At 40.3% G+C, this 25,685-nt stretch overlaps 1 protein-coding gene across 3 annotated transcripts in view; it reads left to right on the top strand.

Moving 5' to 3' along the window:
- The first annotated feature begins 264 nt into the window (after positions 1 to 264).
- Positions 265 to 25,685, top strand: part of ZNF286A (zinc finger protein 286A) — a 32,615-nt gene continuing 7,194 nt past the window's right edge. For 2 of the 3 annotated variants that reach the window (XM_064271812.1, XM_023539603.2), the window contains exons 1-5: positions 265 to 314; positions 1,046 to 1,180; positions 2,119 to 2,198; positions 11,752 to 11,866; positions 12,896 to 12,988. In XM_064271812.1, the coding sequence (XP_064127882.1) occupies positions 1,150 to 1,180; positions 2,119 to 2,198; positions 11,752 to 11,866; positions 12,896 to 12,988 (319 nt within the window). In that variant the 5' untranslated portion in view covers positions 265 to 314; positions 1,046 to 1,149. The remainder of the gene's footprint in view (positions 315 to 1,045; positions 1,181 to 2,118; positions 2,199 to 11,751; positions 11,867 to 12,895; positions 12,989 to 25,685) is intronic. The other variant, XM_064271813.1, reaches the window with a different exon arrangement.

Consider the following 25,685-nt stretch of genomic DNA (forward strand, 5'->3'; position numbering starts at 1 on the left):
AATACCCACGGACAAGGTAAGACTCGGCTCCGCGTTTTCAGCATCCGCGCCTTCCCTTTTCCGGGAGGATCAACACTTGCACTACGACCCCATTTGCTCGCAAGAGGAGGGTCAGCTGGTCCTTCGAGTCTGCCAAACGTTCCACGCACGCTCCCACCTGCTGGGAAACGGAGTCCCGCAACGCCCACCGCCTTCTGGGAAACGTAGTTCTGGAGCGGGACCCGGCGCGCCAGCCTCGCGCAGCTCCCTCTTACGCATGCGCGACGCGTGCAGGCCCGAGAAGTTGGTTGCCTTTGTCGGAGCTGCGGCGCTGGGTGAGTCGCGGGTTGGGTCTTCGCTCGGTTCCCTGGTGTGGGGGTGGCTCCTGGGGGGTCGTTCAGGGCCGACTCGGGGCTGGGTCGCGCATTTCTGTAAGTGGCCTGGAGGCCAGAAGCTGAGTGCCCATCCCCTCGCGCTCCGGCCTGAATCCGTCCGGCGGCTCCGAAGCCTGTGCTCTCGGACCCAGCGGGTCCACGGCGGCCTCCGGGACGCGGGTGCTGACGGGCGACGTGCGGGCGGGACGCGGGTGCTGACGGGCGACGGGCGGGCGGGACGCGGGCGCTGGCGGGTGGGACGCGGGTGCTGACGGGCGACGGGCGGGCGGGACGCGGGCGCTGGCAGGCGGGACGCGGGCGCTGACGGGCGACGGGCGGGCGGGACGCGGGCGCTGACGGGCGACGGGCGGGCGGGACGCGGGCGCTGACGGGCGGGACGCGGGCGCTGACGGGCGGGACGCGGGCGCTGACGGGCGACGGGCGGGCGGGGCGCGGAGAGTCGCGGGTCGGCGGCGGGAACCCTGAGCGCCGCGGGCTTTCTCCTCGCTCCTTCTCCTCTGCGGCGACGCGGCGGCCCCAGTGCCGCCTCTTCCAGACGCCGGTCCCCAGGACGGCTCCCTCCGACAAAACGCCCCCGGCCTCGGGGGTGCTGCCCCCGGGTGCCCAGACCCCACCGCCGTAGGAGCGAGCCAGGCGCCAGGACGAAGGCTGACCTAACGGACACCTTCCAGGAGAGCCGCCAGACGGCCGGCAGGGAGGAGCACGGCGAGGGCGCGGGGAGGCCTGAACCTGGGCGAAGATCGGAATCTTCCTGCCGGGAGGAGAGGTGGTGACCATGGAGACAGCTGAAATGCCTGAGAGGAGAGGTGAGAGCTGCTGACGGGTCGAACTGGGGCCCTGGAGAGGCGGAATTCTTCCGCCAGAGGGAAAACACAGTTGCCTCAAAAGAGGTGGCTTTGGACCGAGGGCTGTCTCCTTGCCTGGGGGTTGAATGGGCACTTTGAGTGAGGATGGAGGGCTTGATACGGCATCACCCACCTTCCCACTGCTGCTGGGTGCACAGTGGACCTTCCAAACCGCCCCCCCCGCAAAATGTGGGCAAAATGTTAGCCTCTGAAGCTGAGCATAACCAGTTACTTTATTTCCTCAGACGTTCTTGCTTTCAAACGATTAGGTCATCCTAGTCTCCGTGAGTGGGTCTAGGAATTTAGATTTTCAGTTAGAAAAAAATTTTTCCACTTCTGCTGTCCCGCTTTGTCTGAGCAATAGCCCTGTGATTTTAATAGAGAAAAGTTTAGGAAGGAGAAAACAGGCGTAGAAGTCAACGTCTGACTTCCAGTTTTTGGGGTTTGGTCTTCTGCATCAGAATTACTCTGTAGCGGTTGTTAGAATTTCAGATTTCTAGATTGCACCTCAGACTCAACCAGTTATTTGGAGATGTGGTCCAGGAATCTACGCTTTAAATAAGCTTCCAGGATGATTTTTGAAAACGATGAGCCTATCTTTCTGATAATAATTTAGTGTAGATGAAGCTGGGAAATAAACTGACTTGTTCTAATTTCTAGACCAGAGAATGCAGCCTTTAGAATATGACCATAGGGACTGAATTTAAGCCCCAGGTAGCACCATTCTTGGACATTCTTCACCATTCTGGGAGGTAGTAGAGTTTTAGGCTCCTTTCAGCTTCAGTTTTTGCAGGGAGTGTAGGGATAGCACCATTGATATGGTGGAGCGATTTTTGGCGCAGTAAATCTTAGTCACAGGATAGTTCTAAGCCCGATCTTTACTGCTTTTTTGTTCTTAGCGCCACCTTTCCAGGATTCTCCCCTTTCCCAGGAGAGGAACACAGAAGTGGCAGCTCTGCGCCTAACAGCCAGATCCCAGGTGAGCGTTAGTTTCTCCCGATTACTGAAATTCCTCCTCATTTCTTAGAGTACAGACACACCTTTTTGCTGTGGAGTTTCTTTGTGTGCTAGAGCCCATCTGGAGAGCTGAGTTCTAATTCCAAAAGACTACTTGTAGTGACTAATGGAATCAGTAGAGAATGTTTTCTGTTAACCCATGGTACCTTTCTGGACCCGTGGGCCAATCTCATATTTATTGCTACTCAACAAGCATGAAAGGAGCATTGATCTTCAGTCTACTGTGCTGATTTCTGTCCTTAGTAATGCAGGAAACTTTTAGAAGGAAATATTCATACCTCTTAAAACTCTTGTGTCCCTGAGGAAAACAACATACCCTTGGCAGTTAAGTAGGAATTTAAGAAAGCACCTTAAGTGCTGAAGTGAATTATAGAAACAAGTACTCAAATAGTTCAGAGGAATGCAGGGATGCTTATTGAAGGCCTAATTTAAAGAGTTGCAGTTAGAATCCAGCCCTCCAAGATGATGAACACTGAAGTATTTTAGGGGTGAAGTGTTAACGTGTGCAATTCACTTTCAAATTTTTCTCCCTGTCACCTCAAAAGCAAATATTAAGTATTCTAAAGTCTGGTTGGTGGATATATTATACAGGTGAAGGGTGTATTAGTCTTGCAGCTTTTCTGTGTGTTTGAAGTTTTTTATTTAAAAAAAGCAGTTGGTTAGAAAAAACGTGCTCTTGGCATACCACAGCTCAAAGATTCCTCAGTTGGCCTTTCTCTTTGCTGCCATAATCCAAGGTGTAAACTGGACACTGTTGATATTTGTAAAAGTGACTTCTCAGGGTTCTTTGTATACTTGGGCGGCACAAACAGTTTGCACTCGACTGCCCACCTGAAAGTTGGTTCAGACCTGCCGGTGGTGCTGCAGAAGAAAGGCCTGGTGATCTTCCATAAAGGTTACAGCCAAGAAAACTATGGAGCAGTTCTCCTCTGTAACACAGGGGGTCGCCATGAGTCAGACTCAACTCCGTGGCAACGGATTTGGTTTCGGTTTATATACTTGCCTGTCTCCATTGTCTGTCCTGCATTAGTCAAGAAGCATTAAACTCAGCTCAAACTAGTTTAAGCAAAAAAGAAGTATTTATTGACTGACATAACTAAAAAAAATCCAGGGGTTCAGGTTTAGCTAGATAGGTACACAGCAGTAACATTAGAACCTAGGCTTCTCTCTCTATTTTGCTGACCTCTTTTTCTATCTCGAAAGCCTATCATCAGGCTTTTCTCCTAGTGTTGCTCCTAATAGGTTTAGACTTATATAGTCCCATATTGACTCGATGGCAATGGGTTAGTCCCGTACTGAAGATGAGAGAAAAGGTCAGCGTCTCTCCCAGTCACTAGTGTAAGCCCTGAGGTTAGCTCTGACAGGGTATTATGCCCATCCCTGGACCAGTCAATGGCCAGATCTCAGTGTAATTCTCTAATTGGCCAGGCCTGTGGAGTGTACCTACACATACACATCCCACCCGTGAGCCAGGGTTGGAGTCAATACTGCCTGAACTACATGGACCGAAGTGGTCAGGGATAGTGGCCGTATGAAAATCAGGGTACAGGCACCAGAGGAAGGATAGATTCTTTATGTCTTAGTTGTCTAGTGCTGCTATAACAGAAATACCACAAGTGGATGGCTTTAACAAAGAGAAATTTATTTTCTCACAGCCTAGTAGGTTACAAGTCCAAATTCAGGGCATCGGCTCCAGGGAAAGGCCTTCTCTCTCTGTCGGCTCTGGAGGAAGGTCCTTGTCTTCAGTTTTCCCCTGGTCGAGGAGCTGCTCAGGCACAGGGACCCCAGGTCCTAGTGCTGCATTCTTGGTGGTATGAGGTCCCCAGCTCTCTGCTTGCTTCCTTTTCCTTTTATCTCTTGAGAGATAAAAGGTGGTGCAGGCCACACCCCAGGGAAAATTCTTTTACACCAGATCAGGGATGTGGCTTGAGCAAGGGTGTGACATCCCACCCTAATCCTCTTTAACCGCAGGCTGAGATTATGATTTGTAATACACGGGATGGCAGTGGGCTGGGCTGGAATACACAGGAAAATTACAAAATGGAGGACAACCACACATGGCGTAACCACGTTGACACATATTTTTGGGGTACACAATTCAGTCCATTACACTTTATGTATATTAATGCTTCCATGTTAGATTCAAGACTGTTAAAGCTTTGGTGTCAATTGAGTCTTTTACGGAAATAAAAGATCTTTCTTTGTTCTTTTTGTGTTGTATTTGATTTTGTTTGATGCTAATACTACATACAACTGTCTTACTAGAATTTGTCTGGGATATTTTTTACCATATTAGATTTTAAAAAAATAAATGAAAGTTTTGGTTCTTGCCCATTGTAACAAGGCAGACAACACAAATGTTAAAGAAAAAAGTAACACTACCCTCATTTCTTTTTACTAAGATTAACAGTTTGATGTGTACTTTTTGTTGAGCACGTACTGTTAAGTCACAGAGAATGGTAATAATGTTCCAAGGTTGTTCAAATAAATATATGCCAAATACTGTATTTCCATCCATTCTTTTCCCCACCCCCAACCTTTCAATATAATTTTGTTTGGGTTTCTGTCATATAAACAAGCTAAGCCTTTTTTTTTTTTTTTTTAAACTTTCTGTCTTTATTGGATAACTTTACAAGTTCACATTTAAACTGATTACTCCTATGTTTCAAATTTTTCTTGCTGTGTGATTCTATATGGGTTTGGGGTTGTTAGGTTGTCATCGAGTGCATTTCAACTCGTAGTGACCCCATGTGACAGTAGAACTGCCCCACAGGGTTTTCTAGGCTGTAATCTTTACAGGAGCAGATTGCCAGGTCTTTCTCCCACAGATCTGCTGGGTGGGTTCAAACTACCAACCTTTCTGTTAGTAGCGAAGTGCTTAACCTTTCATGCAACCAGGACTCCCTTGCCATGTGATTTTATAATCGTTTACTTTATTTCTTCTTTTGTTTTTTTCTGTCTTTTATGCACTGATTTGCATTTTTGTTGCTCTGGTTATTTTCTTCAAATGGTTTAGAAATTAATTCCCACTTGAATATCAGTTTAGCTATTTATATGCAAATTCTAAGATCAAGGTAATTTTTCCTCGTGAAGTCTTGTCTAGTGGCTACTTAGTGATTTATACATTTTATTTTTAAAGAACCATTCTTGTATTCCATAAATCTCAGGTTAATTTGTAAGCTTTATTTTCAAATAATTTCATACTTCAGGAACATTGCAAATAGTACAAAGATTTCTCATATACCCTTCATCCAGATTCTCCAAATGTTAACATTTTACCTCAATTCTTATTCTCTTCTTTCAAAATCAGGAAATAAACGTTGATACAACATTATAATCTGCTGACCTTATTCATATTTCCTGGCTGTCCTATTTTTTTCTTGTGTTTTTTCCTCTTAATTTCTGCTTTTATCCTGTAATTCTGTTTTCCTTTTTGTTGTTCTTTTTCTAACTTGACTTAGATGCTCAATTAATTTATTTACTTTTTTTTTTAATGACATGGAAGTGTCAAAAGCTGTGAAATTTCCTCTGAGTTTTAGCCATTTGCATTGGTTTTTATGTTTTATTGTCATTATTATTTTGATATTCTGATATGTTTTCTTCATTATTATGCGTTATTGGTCTGTTGCTGTTTTGGAATTTATTGAAAATTATGACCTAACTCATGGTCACTTTATAAATGCTTTATGAATGTTTAAATAAAATGTGTTTTCTATCAAGTTATATAGCGTTTGGCATATATTTATTTGAACAACCTTGGAACATTATTACCATTCTCTGTGACTTAAAGAAGTATGTTAAAGTTGTTCAAAACTGAGCATGTCTATCTGTGTATAGTTTTTATGGTTCTTGTCTTATATGAACTTAATCTTAAATTTTACTGGTAAACATTTATGACTTATAACTGTACCCATAATATGTTGTAGTCATTTTCCAAATTAATGCTTTTTAGCCTTGAATTCATTTTTTTCTAATATTATTTTATTGTTTTTATATGCTGTTGCGTTGATTCTGACTAATAGTAACTGTATGGGACAGAGTAGAGCTGTCCTATAAGGTTTCCTAGTCTGTAATCTTTACAGGAGCCAGTCCCCAGGTCTTTTCTCCCACAGAGTCTCTCGTGGGTTCAAACCACTGACTTTTGGTTAGCAGCCAAGTGCTCCTCATTATAGTGACATCTTTTTTTGTTTGTTTACATTTGGTAATTTTTGCCTGGTAGCGTATGATCAGGAACCGATGGTACTGAAGGAGAAAGTCCGAGCTGCACTGAAGGCATTGACAAAAAACAAGGCTCCAGGAATTGATGGAATATCAATTGAGATGTTTCAGCAAACAGATGCAGCACTGGAAGTGCTTACTTGTCTGTGCCAAGAAATTTGGAAGACGGCTACCTGGACAACCAACTGGAAGAAATCCATATTTATGCCTATTCCCAAGAAAGGTGATCCAACCGAATGCGGAAATTAGCGAACAATATCATTAATGTCACATGCAAGGAAAATTTTGCTGAATGTCATTCAAAGGCAGCTGCAGCAGTATATTGACAGGGAACTACCAGAAATTCTGGCCAGATTCAGAAGAGGATGTGGAACCACGGATATCATTGCTGATGTCAGATGGATCCTGGCTAAAAGCAGAGAATACCAGGAGGATGTTTACCTGTGTTTTATTGACTATGCAAAGGCATTTGACTGTGTGCATGATAACAAATTATGGATAACTTTGTGGAGAATGGAATTCCAGAACACTCAATTGTGTTTATGAGGAATCTACGTAGATCAAGAGGCAGTTGTTCGGACAGAGCAAGGGGACACTGAGCGGTTTAAAGTCAGGAAAGGTGTGCGTCAAGGTTGTATTCTCTCACCATACCTATTCAGTCTGTATGGTGAGAAGATAATCTGAGAAGCTGGACTATATGAAGAAGAACGGGGCATCAGGATTGGAGGAAGAATCATTAACAACCTGTATTGTGCAGATGACACAACCTTGCTGAAAGCGAATAGGACTTGAAGCACTTACTGATGAAGATCAAAGACCGCAGCCTTTAGTACGGATTACACGTCAACATGAAGAAAACAAATGTCCTCACACCTGGACCAATAAGCCACATCATGATAAACAGAAAAGATTGACATTTTCAAGGATTTCATTTTGCGTGGATTCACAATCAACAGCCATGGAAGCAGCAGTCAAGAAATCAAAAGACGCACTGCATTGGGTAAATCTGCTGCAAAGGACCTCTGCAAAGTGTTGAAGAGCAAAGATGTCACCCTGAATACTAAGGTGCGCCTGACCTAAACCACGGTATTTTATATTACATTTTATGCATGTGAAAGCTGGACAGAGTTAATAAGGAAGACCAAAGAAGAATTGACACCTTCGAATTATGGTGTTGGCGAAGAATATTGAATATACTACCCACTGCCGTCGAGTCGATTCCGACTCATAGTGACCCTCTAGAACAGAGTAGAACTGCCCCATAGAGTTTCCAAGGAGCGCCTGGCGGATTCGAACTGCTGACCTCTTGGTTAGCAGCTGTAGCACTTAACCACTACGCCACCAGGTTTTCCTGTGTTGAATATACTATGGACTGCCAAAGAAGGAACAAATCTGTCTTGGACGAAGTACAGCTAGAATGCTCCTTAGAAGAAAGGATGGTGAGACTGCATCTTAATTACTTTTGACATGTTCTCAGGACGGATCAGTCCCTGGAGAAGGACATCATGCTTGGTAAGGTACAGGGTCAGCGGAAAAGAGGAAAACCCTCAACGAGGTGGATTGACACAGTGGCTGCAACAATGGGCTCAAGCATAACGATTGTAAGGATAGCGAAGGACCACGCAGTGTTTTGTTCTGTGGTACATAGGGTCGCTATGAGTCGGAACGAACTCGATGGCACCTAACAACAACAACGATTTTTGCCTATGTTTTTGCGTTGGAGCTTTGAGCACCTGTAGTGTAGATCTTTATCTTTTAGTTAGCATATAAACCAAACCTGTTGCAGCGAGCCAACTCATAGCAAACCTATAGGACAGAGTAGGAGTGCCCCACAGGGTTTCCAAGGAGCAGCTGCTGGATTCGAACTGCCGATCTTTTAAAAAAAAAAAAAAAAAGCTAAGGGCTCTGTAAAAATTGTTTTTTAATGAGTAAGTTTATCTAGCTTATATTTAGTTTTATATGTTTGGGTCACTTTTTCGTCTTTTTAATTATACACCTGCATATACATAACACATATACGGGCAGTCCCCAGGTTAGGAACGAGATCCATTCCTGAGTGTGTCTTTAAGAATTTTCAAGGAAGTTGGGCCAAGTGTGTGCAGTTCTCATTTAGCCTGACTTTAGTGCAAGAAAAGGCTCCAGGCAAGTGAAGGTGATTGTGATGAGGAATTTATTGCTCTCGTTTCAAAGTGAGAGCGAATTTACATAACATTAAAGGGCAAGTGGAAACTGTGGTGGCCTAGTGGTTAAGTGCTACGGCTGCTAACCAAGAGGTCAGCAGTTTGAATCCGCCAGGCACTCCTTGAAAACTCTATGGGGCAGTTCTACTCTGTCTTACATATAGGGTCACTATGAGTCAGAATCGACTCGACAGCACTGGGTTTGGTTTTTTTTTTGTTTTAAAGGGCAAGTATGAGTTGTCCATAAGTCCAATATTTGTAACGTGGGGACTTATTGTCTATGCTTTCTTGCTGTTTCCTGTCTTTTTCAAGATTATTCTTAGTTTTATTTTTCTTTCTTGCAACTTCCCTTTGTTCCACCCTGGTTATTTGGAAAATATTTTTGGTTCTGTTTTTCTTACTGTTGCATATGTAGTGTAGGTAAGCCTATACCAATTTATCAGTTTGAGAAATAAAACTGTCCTGACACCTGTCCCAGGTAAGATGGAAAGAGCACAATTACATTACTTTCTCGCCTTCTTTCTTATCCTCTACTCTTCTCACCTCCTTCATCCTTTTCACCATCTCATGCAAACAGTGTTCACACACACACTTTACTGACATGTTTTTATATTATGCAGCTTTCGAAATGTTTTTATATTCGCATTATTTTTAGTAGCTGCCAAAAGGTAATAACCAAAGATTGTTGTTGTTAGGTGCCATCGAGTTGGTTCTGACTCCTGGCGACCCTACGAACAGCAGAATGGAACGTGGCCTGATCCTGTGCCATCCTCACTGTCGTTGCTGTGTTTGACCAAAGATTACTAAGACTTAATTCCATGTTTAGGTGGATTTGGTGCCTTCTGCCGGTCTTCCATTCCATGACTTCTCCATTCATAAGCTCTGTATTTCGATTCATCATCTTATTGGGTGGATTAATTCTTCACATTTTCATTGGGGAATCGCAAGAGGAGTTCTGCGGGCATACTTTTGGGTTTGTTTTATTTGAGGTCAAATAATACCTAATGTAAAATTTACCATTTCAACAACCATCTTTAAGTGTACATTTAATGGAAATAAGCACATTCACAACATTGTATCATCATCACCACTGTATATTTCCAGAATGTTTTCATCACCTCAAAAAGAAACTATACCTGTTAAGCAATAACTCTCCTTTCACCTTTTCCCTCTGCCCCTGGTAAGCACTAATTTACTTTCTGTCTCTGTATATTTACCTATTCTGGGTATTGCACATGAGTAAAATGATACAGAATTAGTCCTCTCGTGTCTGGCGTATTTCACTAAGGATAATGTTTTCAAAGGTCATTCATGTTACAGCATATATAGGAGCCCTGGTGGCACAGTGGTTAAGAGTTCAGCTGCTAACCAGATAGTTTAAAACCACCAGCCATCACTTGGGAACCTGTGGGATAGTTCTCCTCTGTCCTGTAGGGTAGCTATGAGTCGGAATCAACTTAGAGCAGTGAGTGGTTTTTTGTTTGTTTGGGGTATAGCGTAAAGCAGAGCTTCGTTCTTTTTTGTGACTGACTCATTCCATAATGTTCCCTTATGTGTATATGATACATTTTGTTTATCCATTCATCTGTTGATAGGCAGTAAGGTGGTTTCTACCTTTTGGTTATTGTGAATAACACTTAAATGAACATTGGTGTACAGAATCTATTTGAATTCTTGCTTTCAAGTCTTTTGGATATATACGTAGGAGTGAAATTGCTGGGTCATGTGGTAATTCTGTGTTTAACTTTTTGAGGAACCACCAGCTGTTTTTCTCAGCAACTGCCCCCTTTTATATTCTCACCAGCAATGGACGAGTGCTCCAGCTTCTCCACATTCTTGCCAACACTTGTTATTTTTTTTTTAATAATAGCTGTCTTAGTGGATGTGAAGCTATATCTCATTGTGGTTTTGATTTGCATTTCCCTAATGGCAAAGAATGTTTAGCATCTTTTTATGTGCTTATTGACTATTAGTAAATCTTCTTTGGAGAAATGTCATTTGAAGTTGTCTTAGGCTGGGTTCTCTAGAGAAACAAAACCAGTATATATGTGTGTGTGTATATATATACGTACATACACACGTACATATATGTATATAGGTAGAGAGATTTATATCAAGGAAATGACTCACATAGTTGTAGAGGCTGGAATGTCCCAAGTCCATGGATCAGGTGTCAGGCCGGAAGTTTCTCCTGATGCATGTAGCTGCAGGGGCGACAAACCCAAGATTGGCAGGTAAGATGGCAGGCTGCTGGGCTCAAGTCCCAAGAACTTGAAGTCAGATGATGATAAGCTAGATGTAAGATCCAGAGCAAGTAAAAGCCAGCGAGCTTTGCCAGAAAGTCCATACATGTTGGATGCAGGCCACACCCCCGAGGAAACTCCCTTTCAACTGATTGGGTGCTCATAGCAAGTCTTACCATGGAGGTGATTACATCATTACCTAACTGCCAGACTACATCATTACTGCCAAACCACTGAGAATCAGGCCCAGGCAAGTTGACACACAAACTTAGCCATCCCGGAAGTCCTTTGCCTATTTTTGAACTGGCTTGTTTGTTTTTTGTTGTTGTTGGAGTTTTTCATATGTTCTGAATATTAATCTCTTATATAATTTGCAAATATTTTCTCCTGTTCTGTGGGTTGTCTTTTTCCTCTCTCGATAGTGTCCTTTGATGCACAAAAGTATTTAATTTTGATGAAGTCCAATTTATCTGTTTTTTGTTGCTTGTGCTTTTGGTTTCACGTCTAAGAATCCATTGCTTTTTTTTCCTCTGCCTACGTTTTGTTTACTTTGCTAACTTATATTGTTAACTCATCATTTCGTGTTTTAGCTTTTTATTCCCCAGAAAAATTGTAGTTTCCCAAGGAAAAAACCATGGCCTATTTCTTTTGGTTCTTACATTGAATCTAGCACAGTTTATCTGTTACTTAATTGATACTCAGTGACTTTATGTAGAATAGTTACAATCTGAACACTGTTAGAATACTTCTCATATATCATAGTCACTTTCCCCTGTTGAATGTATCTTACGCCTCTGCTCCAGGGCCATGGAAACTGGGGAATGGAAGTGAGATTATTGAGTGAAAGATGATAAACATATGTTTTGTTTTTTAGGAATCTGTGACATTCAAGGATGTGGCCATGGATTTCAGCCCAGAGGAGTGGGGAAAGCTGGATCCTGCACAACGGGATGTGATGCTGGAGAACTACAGGAATCTGGCCTCCCTTTGTAAGGATGGGTCTCATTATGATTGAAATCTGCCTGCTTTTATTGAAAGTAAAATAGCTTAACAGAGCCTTCACTTTGTTGTTCATGAGTCATGAAGCATTAGTCCCTTTGGGCCTAGAAGAAAATCTACTTTTGCTCTGCGTTCTTGGTGAAGTGTCTGTGCTTATTGTGTATCAGGGCTTTTTGGGTTCAAGTGTCAGAAACCCAACTGACACTGCTTAAGAGGAAAGAAAGCTTGATTCAGAGAATCAAATAAATCATCAGGAATTTCTTTCATTTTTTTCTGTCACTTGGCTTGGCTTTGCCCAGTATTGGGTTTATTCTTAGGCTCTCTCCATGTGGCATAGATGACCAGTGGCAACTCTAGAGTTAAGCTATTATTCTAGTTGGAGCTAAGCAAAATACAAAAAAAGTAGTTACATCCTGTGAGTTTCAGGAAACACAGAGAGGGCCCTGAGAGTCTCAAGATAGCTAGGGAGATGGAGTATACTCTAGCCAGCTCTGGGTCACGTGCCCACCATTCTCTGCACGTGTGCACAAACATACATGTATTTGTATGTGAAGGCCGTTAGTCCTCCCAAGCCCCCTGTAATGAATTCCCCAAGAAAGTGAGATACAGTAATGAAAAGAAAAGGTGGGAAGGGAAGACATCAGGAGACAGGAACTCTAACTGCTACAGTCACAGCATTGTGCTGCTGCCTCTAAGCTTCCCATTTCTCCATCTTCCCTTAGCTAAGGACTAACCTGCAGTGTTGCTGTGACATTTCCTCACTCAACAGAGAAAAAAAAAACTCTCGTTTTTTGACAGTAGAAAACGTTTGTCTTTTTAAACCCAGGTTTATCAGGCCCAGACTCTTAAACTGCAGATATTTTAAGCTCCCTTTAGCAATCCATCCTCCTATACTCCAGGTCTTCCTGTAATATCCTCTCTCTGTGTAGGTCAAGGGACTGGGACTGTGCCACAGGGTGAACTGTTGTGTCCATCACAAATGGCTAAGGCCCATTTCTTTCTTTCTTTTTAATATGTAGGGCTTCCAGTTTCCAAAGTTGAGAACTACAATTTGGAGAATGGAAAAGAACCATGGATGTTTGAGGAAAAAAAAAACAAAAGCAGCTATTCAGGTGAGTCAGAAAGATGGGTGTCTTCAGAAATAATAGCCCAGCAGGACTGTGAAGAAGTGGCACTTACCAGTTGTTTAATAAATAATGTTAGAAGTACCTACATGTCTGTTTTTTCCTGTTTTATGTTAAATTATAAATTATTTCAAATACAGAAGTCTAGAAAATAACATGTATCCACAACTGAGATTATGCAGATGCTAATATTTTGCCCTATTTATCTATTTTGCCTCTTTTTCTCCCTTAACTTTTTGTTGCAGTATAAAATGCATAAAGAGGAAATATCATAAGTGCATTTCTGTGGGTTTTCACAGATTGAACACATTTATGTAGCATGAGCAAGAACTAGACCTTACTATCACCCTAAAGTGGAGCCCTAGAGGTACGGTGGTTAAGAGCTGCGGTGAGCTACAGCTGCCAAACAAAAGGTCAACAGTTCAAATCCACTAGCCGCTCCTTGGAAACCCCGTGGAGCAACTCTACTCTGTCCTGTAGTGTCGCTATAAATCAGAATAGACTCGACAACAATGGGTTTTTTGCCACCCTGGAAGAACCCCGGGTCTTTCTTCCAGTCACTCCTACCTCTTGCTCCAAGAGTAACCTTATCCTGACATCTAACAGCATATATAAGTTTTGACTGTCCTTGAACTTCATAAAATGGAATCATACTTCATATACTCTTGTGTCTGGCTTCTTTCACTGAACCTTGGCTATAAAATTCATCCATGCTCTCACATGTAGTGGGTAGCTTGCTCGTTCTCGTTGTTGTTCATTCTTCTGTTAGACCAGTTTATCCATTCTCCTGAAGGCAGGCACTTGATTAGTTTCCAGTGCTGCTGGAGATGTTCACAGTGCCGCAGTGAACGTTGTTTTACACGTTTTTTTGGTGAACATGCATGTAATTTCTGTTGGAAACACGGAGTAGTGAAATTGCTGGGCCACAGGGTAGGTGTATCGTCACCTTTAGTGTTGTTGTTTTAGTTGCCATTGAGTCAGTTCCAACCCATGGCAGCCTGTGTACAACAGGATGAAGCACCGTCTGGCCCTGTGCTGTCTTCGTGACCTTGGTATGTTTGAGTACATTGATAGTAGATACCGCGAAACCGGCTTCCAAAGTCATTGTACTGACTTACACTCCCACCAGCAGAGCGTAAGAGTTCTCGTGTTTCTAACCAACAGGTTTTTAACTTTATTTTAGCTATTCTACTAGGTATATAATATCTTTTCCTTTTTACAAAATAAAATATTTCAAATTTAGTCAATGTCCTTTCATACTCTTTCTCCCTAGAGGTAACTACTATCCTGAAGTTGGTATGAATCATTCCCATGTTTGTATATGTATGTATGTTTATGTTTGTGTCTATTTGTATATACACACATATTATGTACATAAAATATGTACATTTTATTACATTGTGCCTTTTCTTTTTTAATCTGATTATTTTTTACTTTACATTGTGTTTTCACATTAATCTATGTTAATATATATATGTGTGTCTATTCACTTTACTAAGTAAGTCCCTTGTATGAATAAACTGAAGTTTACTTTTACTTTTTTTTTCCATTAGTAAGAGAGTTACAGTGATTGTTTAGTGACTTCTTATGTTCGTCCGTGAGAGCTGGTTTTGGGTACACAGTGGGAAGAAGACTTTCTGGACCTTAAAATATCAGTTATACCTTTATTAGGAATTCGGAGTTCACCAACAGTTGATGTTATCAGCTTTACTAATTTAAGTTAATCTGATGGGTGTGAAATGATATTTCATGTTTTTAAATTTGTATTTAAAATTTCTCTGGTAATAAGTGAGCTCGAGGATTTCGTATGTTAACTAGCTATTCTGGTTTCCTTTTTTTGTGAATTACCTGTTGATTTCTTTTGCCCATTTTTAACAATTGGACTGTTTGTCTTTATCTTGATTTTTTTGCACTTGTTTACGTATTTTAGATACTTATACATGATAGAAGTAGCATTATAAATAGGTGAAAAAAATTATTTTCTGTCAGTCTGTCGCTTATTTTATGGTGTTTTATAGAATTCTTAAAATTTCATGTCATATTCATCAATATTTGTGTTTGTGCTTTTTATGTGTGGTGCAAAATAGGGAACTTACTTTATCTTTTTCCATACTTAAAAGTCAGTAGTCTCCAGGTTGGCATCTCCTGCCTGGAGGGGAGATGAGAGGGTGGAGGGGGTTAGAAGCTGGCGAAATGGACACGAAAAGAGAGAGTGGAGGGAGAGAGTGGGCTGTGTCATTAGGGGGAGAGTAATTGGGAGTGTGTAGCAAGGTGTATTTGGGTTTTTGTGTGAGAGACTGACTTGATTTGTAAACCTTCACTTAAAGCACAATAAAAATTATTAAAAAAAAGTAGTCTCAATCATTTATTGAGTAGTCCATCTTTTCTCACTGTTTTATAGCTTTTGCTGCTGTTGAAAATGGTTAACTTTTGTTTAAATTAAATTTTCTAATTGTCTATTGTTAATTTGTAGGAAAGGAGTCCTGGTGGCATAGCAGTTTAGCACTTGGCTACTAACTGAGAGGTTGGCGATTTGAACCCTCCCAGTGGCTACACAGGAGAAAGACCTGGCAATCTGCTCTTATAAAGATTACAGCTTAGAAAACCCTGTGGGGCAGTTCTACTCTGTCACATGGGGTCACTGTGAGTCGAAAATCGACTTGATGCATCCAACAAAAACGATTTATAGTAAAGCAGTTGATTCTTGTATACTAATCCATTAGCCTGTTCAACTCGTTAGTTCTATTAACTGTAGAGACTCTTTAAGTTTTCTATGTAGACAGTCATGTAGTCTGTGTCATAGTCAAGGTTCTCTAGAGAAGCAGAACCAGAGAGAGAAACTGATTTTCTTTAAGGAATTGGCTCACACAGTTGTGGGGGCCAGCGAGTCCAAAATCCATAGGTCAGGCGACAGGGTGGAGCCTCCTGCTGGCTCACATGATCACGGAGGGACTGGAAGTCCAAAGTGTGGACGTCAGGTGGCAGGCTGGAGACTCCTGCAGACTTGGGTCCTGATAGCTGTAGGTCAGGTGATGGAAAGAGTGCACTGTGAAGAGAGAGAGTTCTGCCAAAATATCTGTGTATAGCCTAGAGGCAGAACATGCCCTGGGGAAACTCCCTTTTCAGTCGCTTGATTACACATTAGATGACATTTTGACAGGTCATTACATCATGTTACATTCTACTGCATCATGGAACAGCAGCAGCTATACCAGTGTTTGGCCAAACCGCTGGCCTAGCCAAGCTGACACACAAAATTAACCATTACAGCCTCCAGATAATGATGGTTTATTTCTTCTCTTCTAATCCTTTTTTTTTTTTTTTTAATCCTTACACATTTTGTTTGTGTTTCTTCTGCTGCTGTTTTGACTAGGATTTTCAGAATAATGTTGCGAAGAAGCAGTGATGGTACATCTTTTTCTTGTTCTTTAAGTTACATGCTGTTAATATATCACCATTAAATATGTTTACTGTAGATGTTTTGGTTCATAAACTTTTCTCAAGTTCCCCTCTATTCCTAGTTCGCTAAATTTTTTTTTTAATGTTGAATTTTATTGAATGTTCTTCGTGCATATGTTGATATGGTCGTATACTTTTTATTACATTTATGTGGTGAATTACATTAATAGGTTTTCTAAAGTTAAATCATATTTCCATCTCTGGGCATGAGATGGTCATTTTTTTACTTCGATTTATTTTACCGTTATTTACATTAGAAATTTTGTGCCAATAGTCGCAAGTGAGATTGACCTAAAACTTTTTTCCTCTTATACTTTTGGTATTGAGGTTATATTAGTCTCACAAAATTAGTTGAGTAGCTTTCTCTCTTTTTCACGTCTCTGAAACTGTATAAATTAGTTTTTTTTTTTTTCTGGAAGGTTTCAGCAAGTGCTTAAAAAACTACTTAAAAACTACTTGGGCCTTTAAAAAAAATTTAACCATACATTTAATATCTTTTTTTTTTTTTAAGGAAGTTTTTTTGCTGTTAATTGTTTATCTCATTGTGAGTTTCTAACTTAAATAGAATGAAATGTTTATGATGTTCTCTTATGGTTTTTCAATCTCTGGTCTGTTATGATTTCTGACTCTGGTTTATCTGTAGTCATTTTAGATCAGCTCATTAGTTTTCAGCCTTTCTAATAAAAGCAATTCAGGCTGTGCAGTTCCCTTTTAGTACTCGGTGGAGTTACTGACATACAGAGGTATTTCAAGCCATAAGACTGGGTGAGGAGAGTGCTTCACAGAGGACGTGGTGGGCAGGAGTTTGAAGTATTGCAGAGGTGGAATAAGATAGGGGCAGAAGAATGTCTTTTGGATTTGGCAACATGGAGGTCATTTCTTAACTTGACAGACACTGTTTCAGCAGAGTGGAGGGAACAGAACAGGTTGGAATGGGTAAGGAGACAATGGGAGATGTGGAAGCAGAGGCCACCTTCTCCTTCTTGTAATTTCTCTGTCTAAAGGTGAAGGCATCTATTTTCATCCTTTAAATGTTTTGTTTTTATTGTTGTAAATCTGCCCTTTGCAACATTTTATTGTTGCAAATCTGCCCTTTCAACATTTTTCACGTGTATAATTCAGTGACCCGTTACATCAGTCGTGTTGTGCAACCATCACCAGCATCCATTGCCAGATTCCCATCACGTCCCTCCCTCCCCTGGTAGCCACTGTTAAACTTTGCTCTCTATGCATTTGTAGTCTTGGTGGTGTAGTGGTTAATAGCTTGGCTGCTAATCAGAAAGGTCGGTGACTTAAATCCACTGGCTGCTCCTTGGAAACCCTGTGGGGCAGTTCTGTTCTGTCTTACAGGGTCATTATGAGTTGGAATTGACTCAATGGCAATGGGTTTGGGGTTTTTTTTTTTTTTTGGTTCTGTACATTTGCCTGTTGTAGGTATTTCATATAAGTGAGATCATATAATATTTGTCCTTTCGTGACGGACTTACTTCACTCAGCATAGTGTTTCAAGGTCCATCCATGTTGTAGCATGTATCAGGACTTCTAAATGCATTTTTCATATATTCTCCTTGTAAAAAAGGTTAAATAATATAAGCAAAATGAATTCTCCCTTGATTACCTCTCCCATCCTCAGTCTTCCCTTTCCACTCATATCATTTTGATATCATTTTGATGTCCTATAGGGTCGCTATGAGTTGGAATCGACTCAACGGCAGTGGGTTTTACAGCTGAAAATTAAGGTCATCTGACAGATGTACGTTATGTTTCTCTAGTCCAGGATTCTCAACTAGAGATGATTTTGCACCTCAGGGGACTCTTGGCAATGTCTGGAAACATTTTTGATTGTCACAACTTGGGTTGGCACTGCTGGCATCTAGTGGATAGAGGCCAGGGATGCTGTTAAATATCTTTTCAGTGCACAGGACAACCCCCAACATCTGGCTCAAAATGTTGATAGCGCTGAGGTGGAGAAATGCTGCTCTAGGGTGGATATTGAGACATACCGTTGAGGGGTTGACATGTATGTATATTTCTATACATATTTTGGAGAGCAAAATTACTTTCTGAAATAGTATACCAGCTTACATACAAAACAGGATAGGTAATTGTAGGTTGTATGTGGAGATAGATAGATAGTTGCCATCGAGTTGACTCTGACTCATGGCGACCGTATGTCCAAGAGAGTGAAATGCTGCCCAGTCCCATGTCATCCTCAGTATCGCCAGCACGTTGGAGTCTATTGTTGCAGCCGTTGTGCCAGTCCATGTCACTGAGAGTCTCCCTGGCCCTTGCTGGCCCGCAGCTTCACCAAACATGGCCTTCATTGGTGATTGATTCCTCCTGATAACATGTCTAAAGCAAGCAAGTCAGCGTTCTGTTGTGATCCATAAGGTTTTCATTGGCTAATTTTCAGAAGTAGGTTACTAGGACTGCTGAAACCAGTCCATCATTATTACAGTAACATGCAAGCCACCACAGTAGCACAAACTGACAGATGAGTGGTGGTTGTGTACGTACATATGTTACATTTTTAAATAAGAAGAGATCCTACAGTACATATTTTAATACTCTTCAAGGAATTTGTGCCTTTTGTGTGATATTTGAAATGAGTAGACAGGAAGTCATTCATAATACCCTCATTATTATCTTTTTAGTGTCTCCAGGGTCTTTCGTGATGTCCCTTTATCAGTTATGACAAGTTATATAGACTCTCTTTTTTTCTTGATCAGTCTTATCTGCAGTTTAACAATTAGTCTTTTCAAAAACCTGATTTTTGGTTTCTTGATCTTTATTGTATGTTTGCATTCTATTTCATTAATGTCTTTTCTAATCATTTTTTTCTTTCTATTTTCTCTACATTTAATTTGTTGTTATTTTTCTAACTTCTTGTGATACCTGACTCATTGATTTTCAGCCCTTTTTCTTTTCCTCATAAAACCATTTAAGACAATATATGTCCCGGTAAGAACTGCTTTAGTTTTAGCCATCAAGTTGTGATAGGTATTCATTATTGTCCACGATACATTCTAATTTCCACTGTAATTTCTTTTTTGACCCACATATGTCTTTTGTTTTTGTTATTGATTCTGGCTTCATTGTGTTTATGGTCAGAAATCATACCCTTTTGACTTTGGTCCTTTTTGTTGAAAATTGACTTCTGGCTCAGTTATGGTCATTTTTTTTTTTTTCTAAAGGTTTCATGTGCGCTCGAAAAGAATATACCTTCCACACATAGGACCTTCAGAAAAAATTGTACCTGTTAGATACATTACTTTATGTGTACATTAGGCCATAACTGCTAAGCATGCTTTTTAAAGCTTCTAAATTTTTACTGATTCTTTTTATCTTCTTGTCCTATTGATTATTGGGAGAATTGTTCTAAAACCTCCCTCTGTGATTACGGATATATCTTTTCTCCTTGTTGTATTTTTAATTCTGTTCGTTTTTGTGACTTGCCTATGCACCACTCTTCTCTATTTTTTTATGGGAGATAATGCCATTTTCTTTGTGATCTCTAGAAGCTTTGTATATGTGAGATATTTTTCCTTTGTTATGTTACAGATATTTTTTCTTATTTTTGCCTTTCAGTTTTGCTGTGCTTTTTGATATACAGATTTAATGTCTTCAAATCTGTGAAACTTATTTTTCTGTCTTTTGATCCATGCTTTGAAAGTCCTTTTTCACTCCAAGATTACATATATATTTGATTTTGTTTTCATCTGATATGTTTGTCATTTAATTTTTTCTTTCAATCTTAATCCATTTGGAATTGACTCTTACTTTCTGGATGTGTCTTCTTGGCCTTCTTTTCTGAATAATTAAATGTTGAAGTTGCTCAAGGCTTGGTTTTAGTCTCCTTCCGACTGTGTACCTGGAGTCAAACTTGAGCTGCCTTCATGGCTGAGTGACACAAGCAGGGTGGGGACTCGCAAACTGGAACAGCATATACCTCAGCTGAAAGAAAAGCCAGTACAGCATTAGCACTATCTCAAGCATTGGCAGACTCTTCGTAAAGGGCTAGACAGTAAAAATTTTAGGCCTTGTGGGCTGCATAGTGTCTGTTGAAACTATTCCATCTGTCATTGTTATTGTGAAAACAGCCATGGACAATATGTAAGCAGATAGGTGTGGCTGCATTCCAATAAAACTTTATTTTAGAGAAATAAGCAGTGGACCATAGTTTGCCAGCTCCTGCTGTAGCTCGTCACTCAGTATGCTTCTGTTTTGTTCTTGTTTGTTTTGTTTTGTTTTCAAGAGAAGCCCAAAATTTGGATTTCTATGTGTAATCTCCCTATTTTAAAATATTGGCAACTAATTACAAAAATTTGTATCAATAGTGTGGGCCAAACAAAACATGTCTGAAGGTCAGGCTTTGCCTGCGGGTCACCATGTGCAGCCTCTGCTTTCTCCTGGGGTTATTTCATCCTTTCCTACAACCAAATTGTCGTCTCTGTACAGATGAGACCCAGACTACATTTTCACCCTAGATCTCTCTCCTCCATGCACCTGTTCTGTACATCTGTGTGTCTGTTTCATGTCTCCATTTGTTTGTGTCAGAGGAAGCGTAATATAACAGGCATGAAAAATAACTGGATGCCTGATATACCCGCATTCTGAACTCCCCCAACAAGGTCTTCTCCATTGAAGACACTCTCTTATCGCATTGCACAAGCCAAAAATCTCTTAACAGTTTTGCCTTTCAGTTTTGCTGAAATCACATTCCTCTCTGTCCTTTATCCAATTAATCATTGTATTTACTTGGTTATCTTCTAAATATTTCTTCACTGTTATCATTCCTTCACATCTTTTTTTTTTTTTTTTTTGGCTTGGCTACTAGGATAATCTCTCTGCTTGCCCCCATTTGCTCCATTCTCTACATCGTAGTGAGAGTGGTGTTTTCAAAATACAAATCTGATCACATCACCCTTTGCTTAAAACATTTCAGTGGCTTGCCATTGCCATTAGGATAGCAGCCAAAACTCTAGAGTCCTGCAAAGTCCTGTAAAATGTTACTTTTACTCATTTGTTCAGCCTTAACCTTATCATGCTCTCCCTCTGTCTCTGTGCTCTATCTTAGCAGATCTTAAATGTTTTGGCCACAGGACCTAGTTTAACTCATTAATTATTATAGACTCTAAAGAACTTTGTTTAAGTGGGTTTTATCTGCCAACATTTATTGTATTAGAAATTAAAACTGAGAAATATTTAAAAAAAGGTATTTATTTATTTAAAAAAGTTATAAACCCGCTGCATGTTAAATAAAATAATTTTTATGAAAAACAACTATTTTCTGAAATGAAAAAATGTTACTGAGAAGAATGGCATTGTTTTACACTTTTGCAAATCTCTTTAATATCTGGCTTAATAGAAGACAGCTATATTCTCCTAACTGCTTCTAAATGCAATTGTTGTGACATTTTGGTTGAAGTTTATGAAGAAAATCCAACCTGTTGGAAAAGCATAAAGTATTTAATAGCCTTTTCAAGTAATTTTGGATGTTTCCTTTGATTGCTACTGCACCAAAACTGGACAAGTGGTAGTTTCTTAGAAGTTAAGTGTATCATGGAATCTAATCTAAAACCATATCCATGGACTTTTCATGCTCTTACATTAAAATCTGTTGATCTTTCAGAAGGCCTTGGTTCACTGAGTTGTGCAAATTGGTCTTTCAAATGTTGACATATTACATTTTTTAATATTACCACTGACCTCATTAGAAAAGTCGTTAAGTATTGGTGGTAGATAAATATTTTCACAATTCTGATTTCTGCCTGAAAGCTTGAACTTTATCAAATACTCTGTTGTTTTCCTTGAAGTAACAGGTTCACTTTGTTCTTTTTGAGAAAATACCTAAAAAATATCCCACATAGTTAGACTGTCACTCATTCTTCCAAGTACAAGTGGTGTTCCAAGAAAACATAGGCTAGTTCAGCTCACAACCCAAATGGTTGCACCGGGCATTTTACTCAAGACAACTTAGTGAATTAATACTTTCCAAAAGATCACTAGATTCTAATGTAACAAAGTATGAAAAATCCATGGTTATGGTTTTATATTCCACATTGCACCTAACCTTTACGAACATAATTGCTTTATGAATATTTTTATTTCATCACAAAGGATTTTTACTGCTTTCTGAGACGTTTTTAAGTAATACTGGCATTTTTTTTTTAAAACTGAGAGTACCTGGTAGTGAAGCATAGAACTACTAATAAGCTTGGTCCTAATTTATGCTAAGGCACCAGCCCTTTTACCACCATTGCATTTGCACCAGCAGTGCAAATGTGAAGACAAGTCAAAAGGTAAATAATATCTAAGTGTTACTTTGAAAATCATTTGAATTTGCATACTGCCAGAGTGCACAGACCATACTTTGAGATATCTGCTATACCAGTCTTATATCAGTGTATTTGTTTTGTTTAACAAGCATTTGTGTTTGCTGTGTCGGAATTTTAAGTGCTTTGTAAATAGTGTCACATAATGCTCATTAAGGCAGATACCATTATTACTTTTCATGAAATTTGTTGTTGTTAGGTGCCATTGAGTTGGTTCCAATTCATAGCGACCCTATGCACAACAGAACTAAACTGCCCAGTCCTGAGCCATCGTCACAGTTATTATTATGCTTGAGCCCATGTTGCAGCCACTGTGTCAGTCCATCTCATTGAGGGTCTTCTTCTTTTTCACTGACCCTTTATTTTACCAAGCATGACGTCCTTTTCCAGGGACTCATCGTTCCTGATACGATGTCCAAGGTATGTGAGACATAGTCTCGCCATCCTTGCTTCTAAGGAGCATTCTTTCTGGTTGTACTTCTTCCAAGACACATTTGTTCATTCTTTTGGCAGTCCATGGTATATTCACTATTCTTCGCCAACACCACAATTCAAAGGCGTCAGTTCTTCTGTCTTCCTTATTCATTGTCCAGCTTTTGCATGCATATGATGCAGTTGAAAACACCGTGACGTGGGTCAGGCACACCTTAGTCTTTAAAGTGACAGCTTTGCTTTTTAACACTTAAAGAGGTCTTTTGCAGCAAACTTGCCCAATGCAATGCATCCTTTGATTTCTTGACTGCTGCTTCCATGGGCGTTGATTGTGGATCCAAGTAAAATAAGATCCTTGACAACTTCATTCTTTTCTCCATTATCATGATGTTGTTTATTGATCCACTTGTGAGGATTTTGGGTTTCTTTATGCTGAGGTATAATCCGTAATCCAGGCTGCGGGTCTTTGATCTTTATCAGTAAGTGCGTCAGGTGCTCTTCACTTTCAGCAAGCAGAGTTGGGTCATCTGCATAACACAGGTTGTTAATGAGTCTTCTTTCAGTCCTGATGCCCAATTCTTCCTCATATATTCCAGCTTCTTGGATTATTTGCTGAGCATACGGATTGAATAGGTATGGTGAAAGGGTACAACCGTTACACACACCTTCCCTGACTTTAAACCATGCAGTACCCCCTTGTTCTGTTCAGATGACTGCCTCTTGATCTACGTACAGGTTCCTCATGAGCACAATTAAGTATTCGGGAACTCCCATTCTTTGCAATGTTATCCATAATTTGTTATGATCCACATAGTCAAATGCCCTTGCATAGTCAATAAAACACAAGTAAACATCTTTCTGGTATTTTCCGCTTTCAGCCAGGATCTATCTGACATTAGCTATGATATCCGTGCTTCCACAGTCTCTTCTGAATCCAGTTTGAATTTCTGGCGGTTCCCTGTCGATATACTTTTGAATGATCTTCATCAAAATTTTACTTGCATGTGATATTAATGATATTATTCGATAATTTCTGCATTCAATTGGATCACCTTTCTTTGGAATACACATAAATATGGATCTCTTCCAGTCGGTTGGCCAGGTAGCTGTCTTTCAAATTTCTTGGCATAGACGAGTGAGCACTTCCAGCACTGCATCTGTTTGTTGAAACATCTCAGTTGTTATTCTGTCAGTTCCTGGAGCCTTGTTTTTTGCCAGTGTCTTCTGTGCAGCCTGAATTTTTCCTTCATTGCCATCGGTTCTTGATCATATGCTACCTCGTGAAATGACTGAACTTTGACCAATTCTTTTTGGTTTAGTAATCTGTGTATTCCTTCCATCATCTTGTGATGCTTTCTGCGTCATTCAGTGGTTTGCCCATAGAATCCTTCAGTATTGCAACTCGAGGCTTGAATCTTTTCTTCGGTTCTTTCAGCTTGAGAAATGCTGAGCATGTCCTTCCATTTTGGTTTTCTAACTCCAGGTCTTTGCACATGTCATTATAATACTTTGCTTTGTCTTCTCGAGCCACCCTTTGAAATCTTCTGTTCAGCTCTTTTACTTCATCATTTCTTCCTTTTGCTTTAGCTACTCAACATTCAAGAGCAAGTTTCGGAATCTCTTCTGACATCCCGTTTGGTCTTTTCTTTCTTTCCTGTCTTTTTCATGACCTCTTGCTTGCTTCTTGTATGATCTCCTTGGTGTCATTCCACAAGTTATCTCGCCTTCAGTCACTAGTGTTCAACGCATCACATCTGTTCTTGAGATGGTCTCCAAATTCAAGTGGGTTATATTCAAGGTTGTAGTTTGGCTCTCATGGACTTGTTCTAGGTTTCTTCAGTTTCAGCTTGAACGTGCATATGAGCAATTGATGATCTGTTCCATAGTCGGCCCCTGACTTTGTTCTGACTGATGATATTGAACTTTTCCATCATCTCTTTCCACAGATGTAGTCGATTTGATTCCTGTGTATTCTGTCCGGCTAGGTCCAGGTGCATAGTTGCCATTTATACTGGTGAAAAAGGTATTTGCAATGAAGAAGTTGTTGGTCTTGCAAAATTCTATCATGCCATCTTTGGCATCGTTTCTATCATCAAGGCCATATTTTCCAACTACCGATCCTTCTTTGTTTCCAACTTTCGCATTCTAATCACCGGTAATTATCAGTGCATCCTGAGTGCATGTTCAGTCAATTTCAGACTGCAGATGTTGGTAAAAATCTTCAGTTTCTTCCCCTTTGGCCTTAGTGGTTCGTCTGTAAATTTGAATAATAGTCATGTTAACTGGCCTACCTTGTATGCATGTGAATATTATCCTATCACTGACAGCGTTGTACTTCAGGATAGATCTTGAAATGTTCTTTTTGATGGTGAAAGCAGTGCCATTCTTCTTCGAGTTGTCATTCCCGGCATAGTAGACCATATGATTAGCCAATTCAAAATGGCCAATACCAGTCCATT

This window comes from Loxodonta africana, chromosome 18 (assembly GCF_030014295.1).
Source record: "Loxodonta africana isolate mLoxAfr1 chromosome 18, mLoxAfr1.hap2, whole genome shotgun sequence".
In the NCBI taxonomy this organism is placed as follows: domain Eukaryota; kingdom Metazoa; phylum Chordata; class Mammalia; order Proboscidea; family Elephantidae; genus Loxodonta; species Loxodonta africana.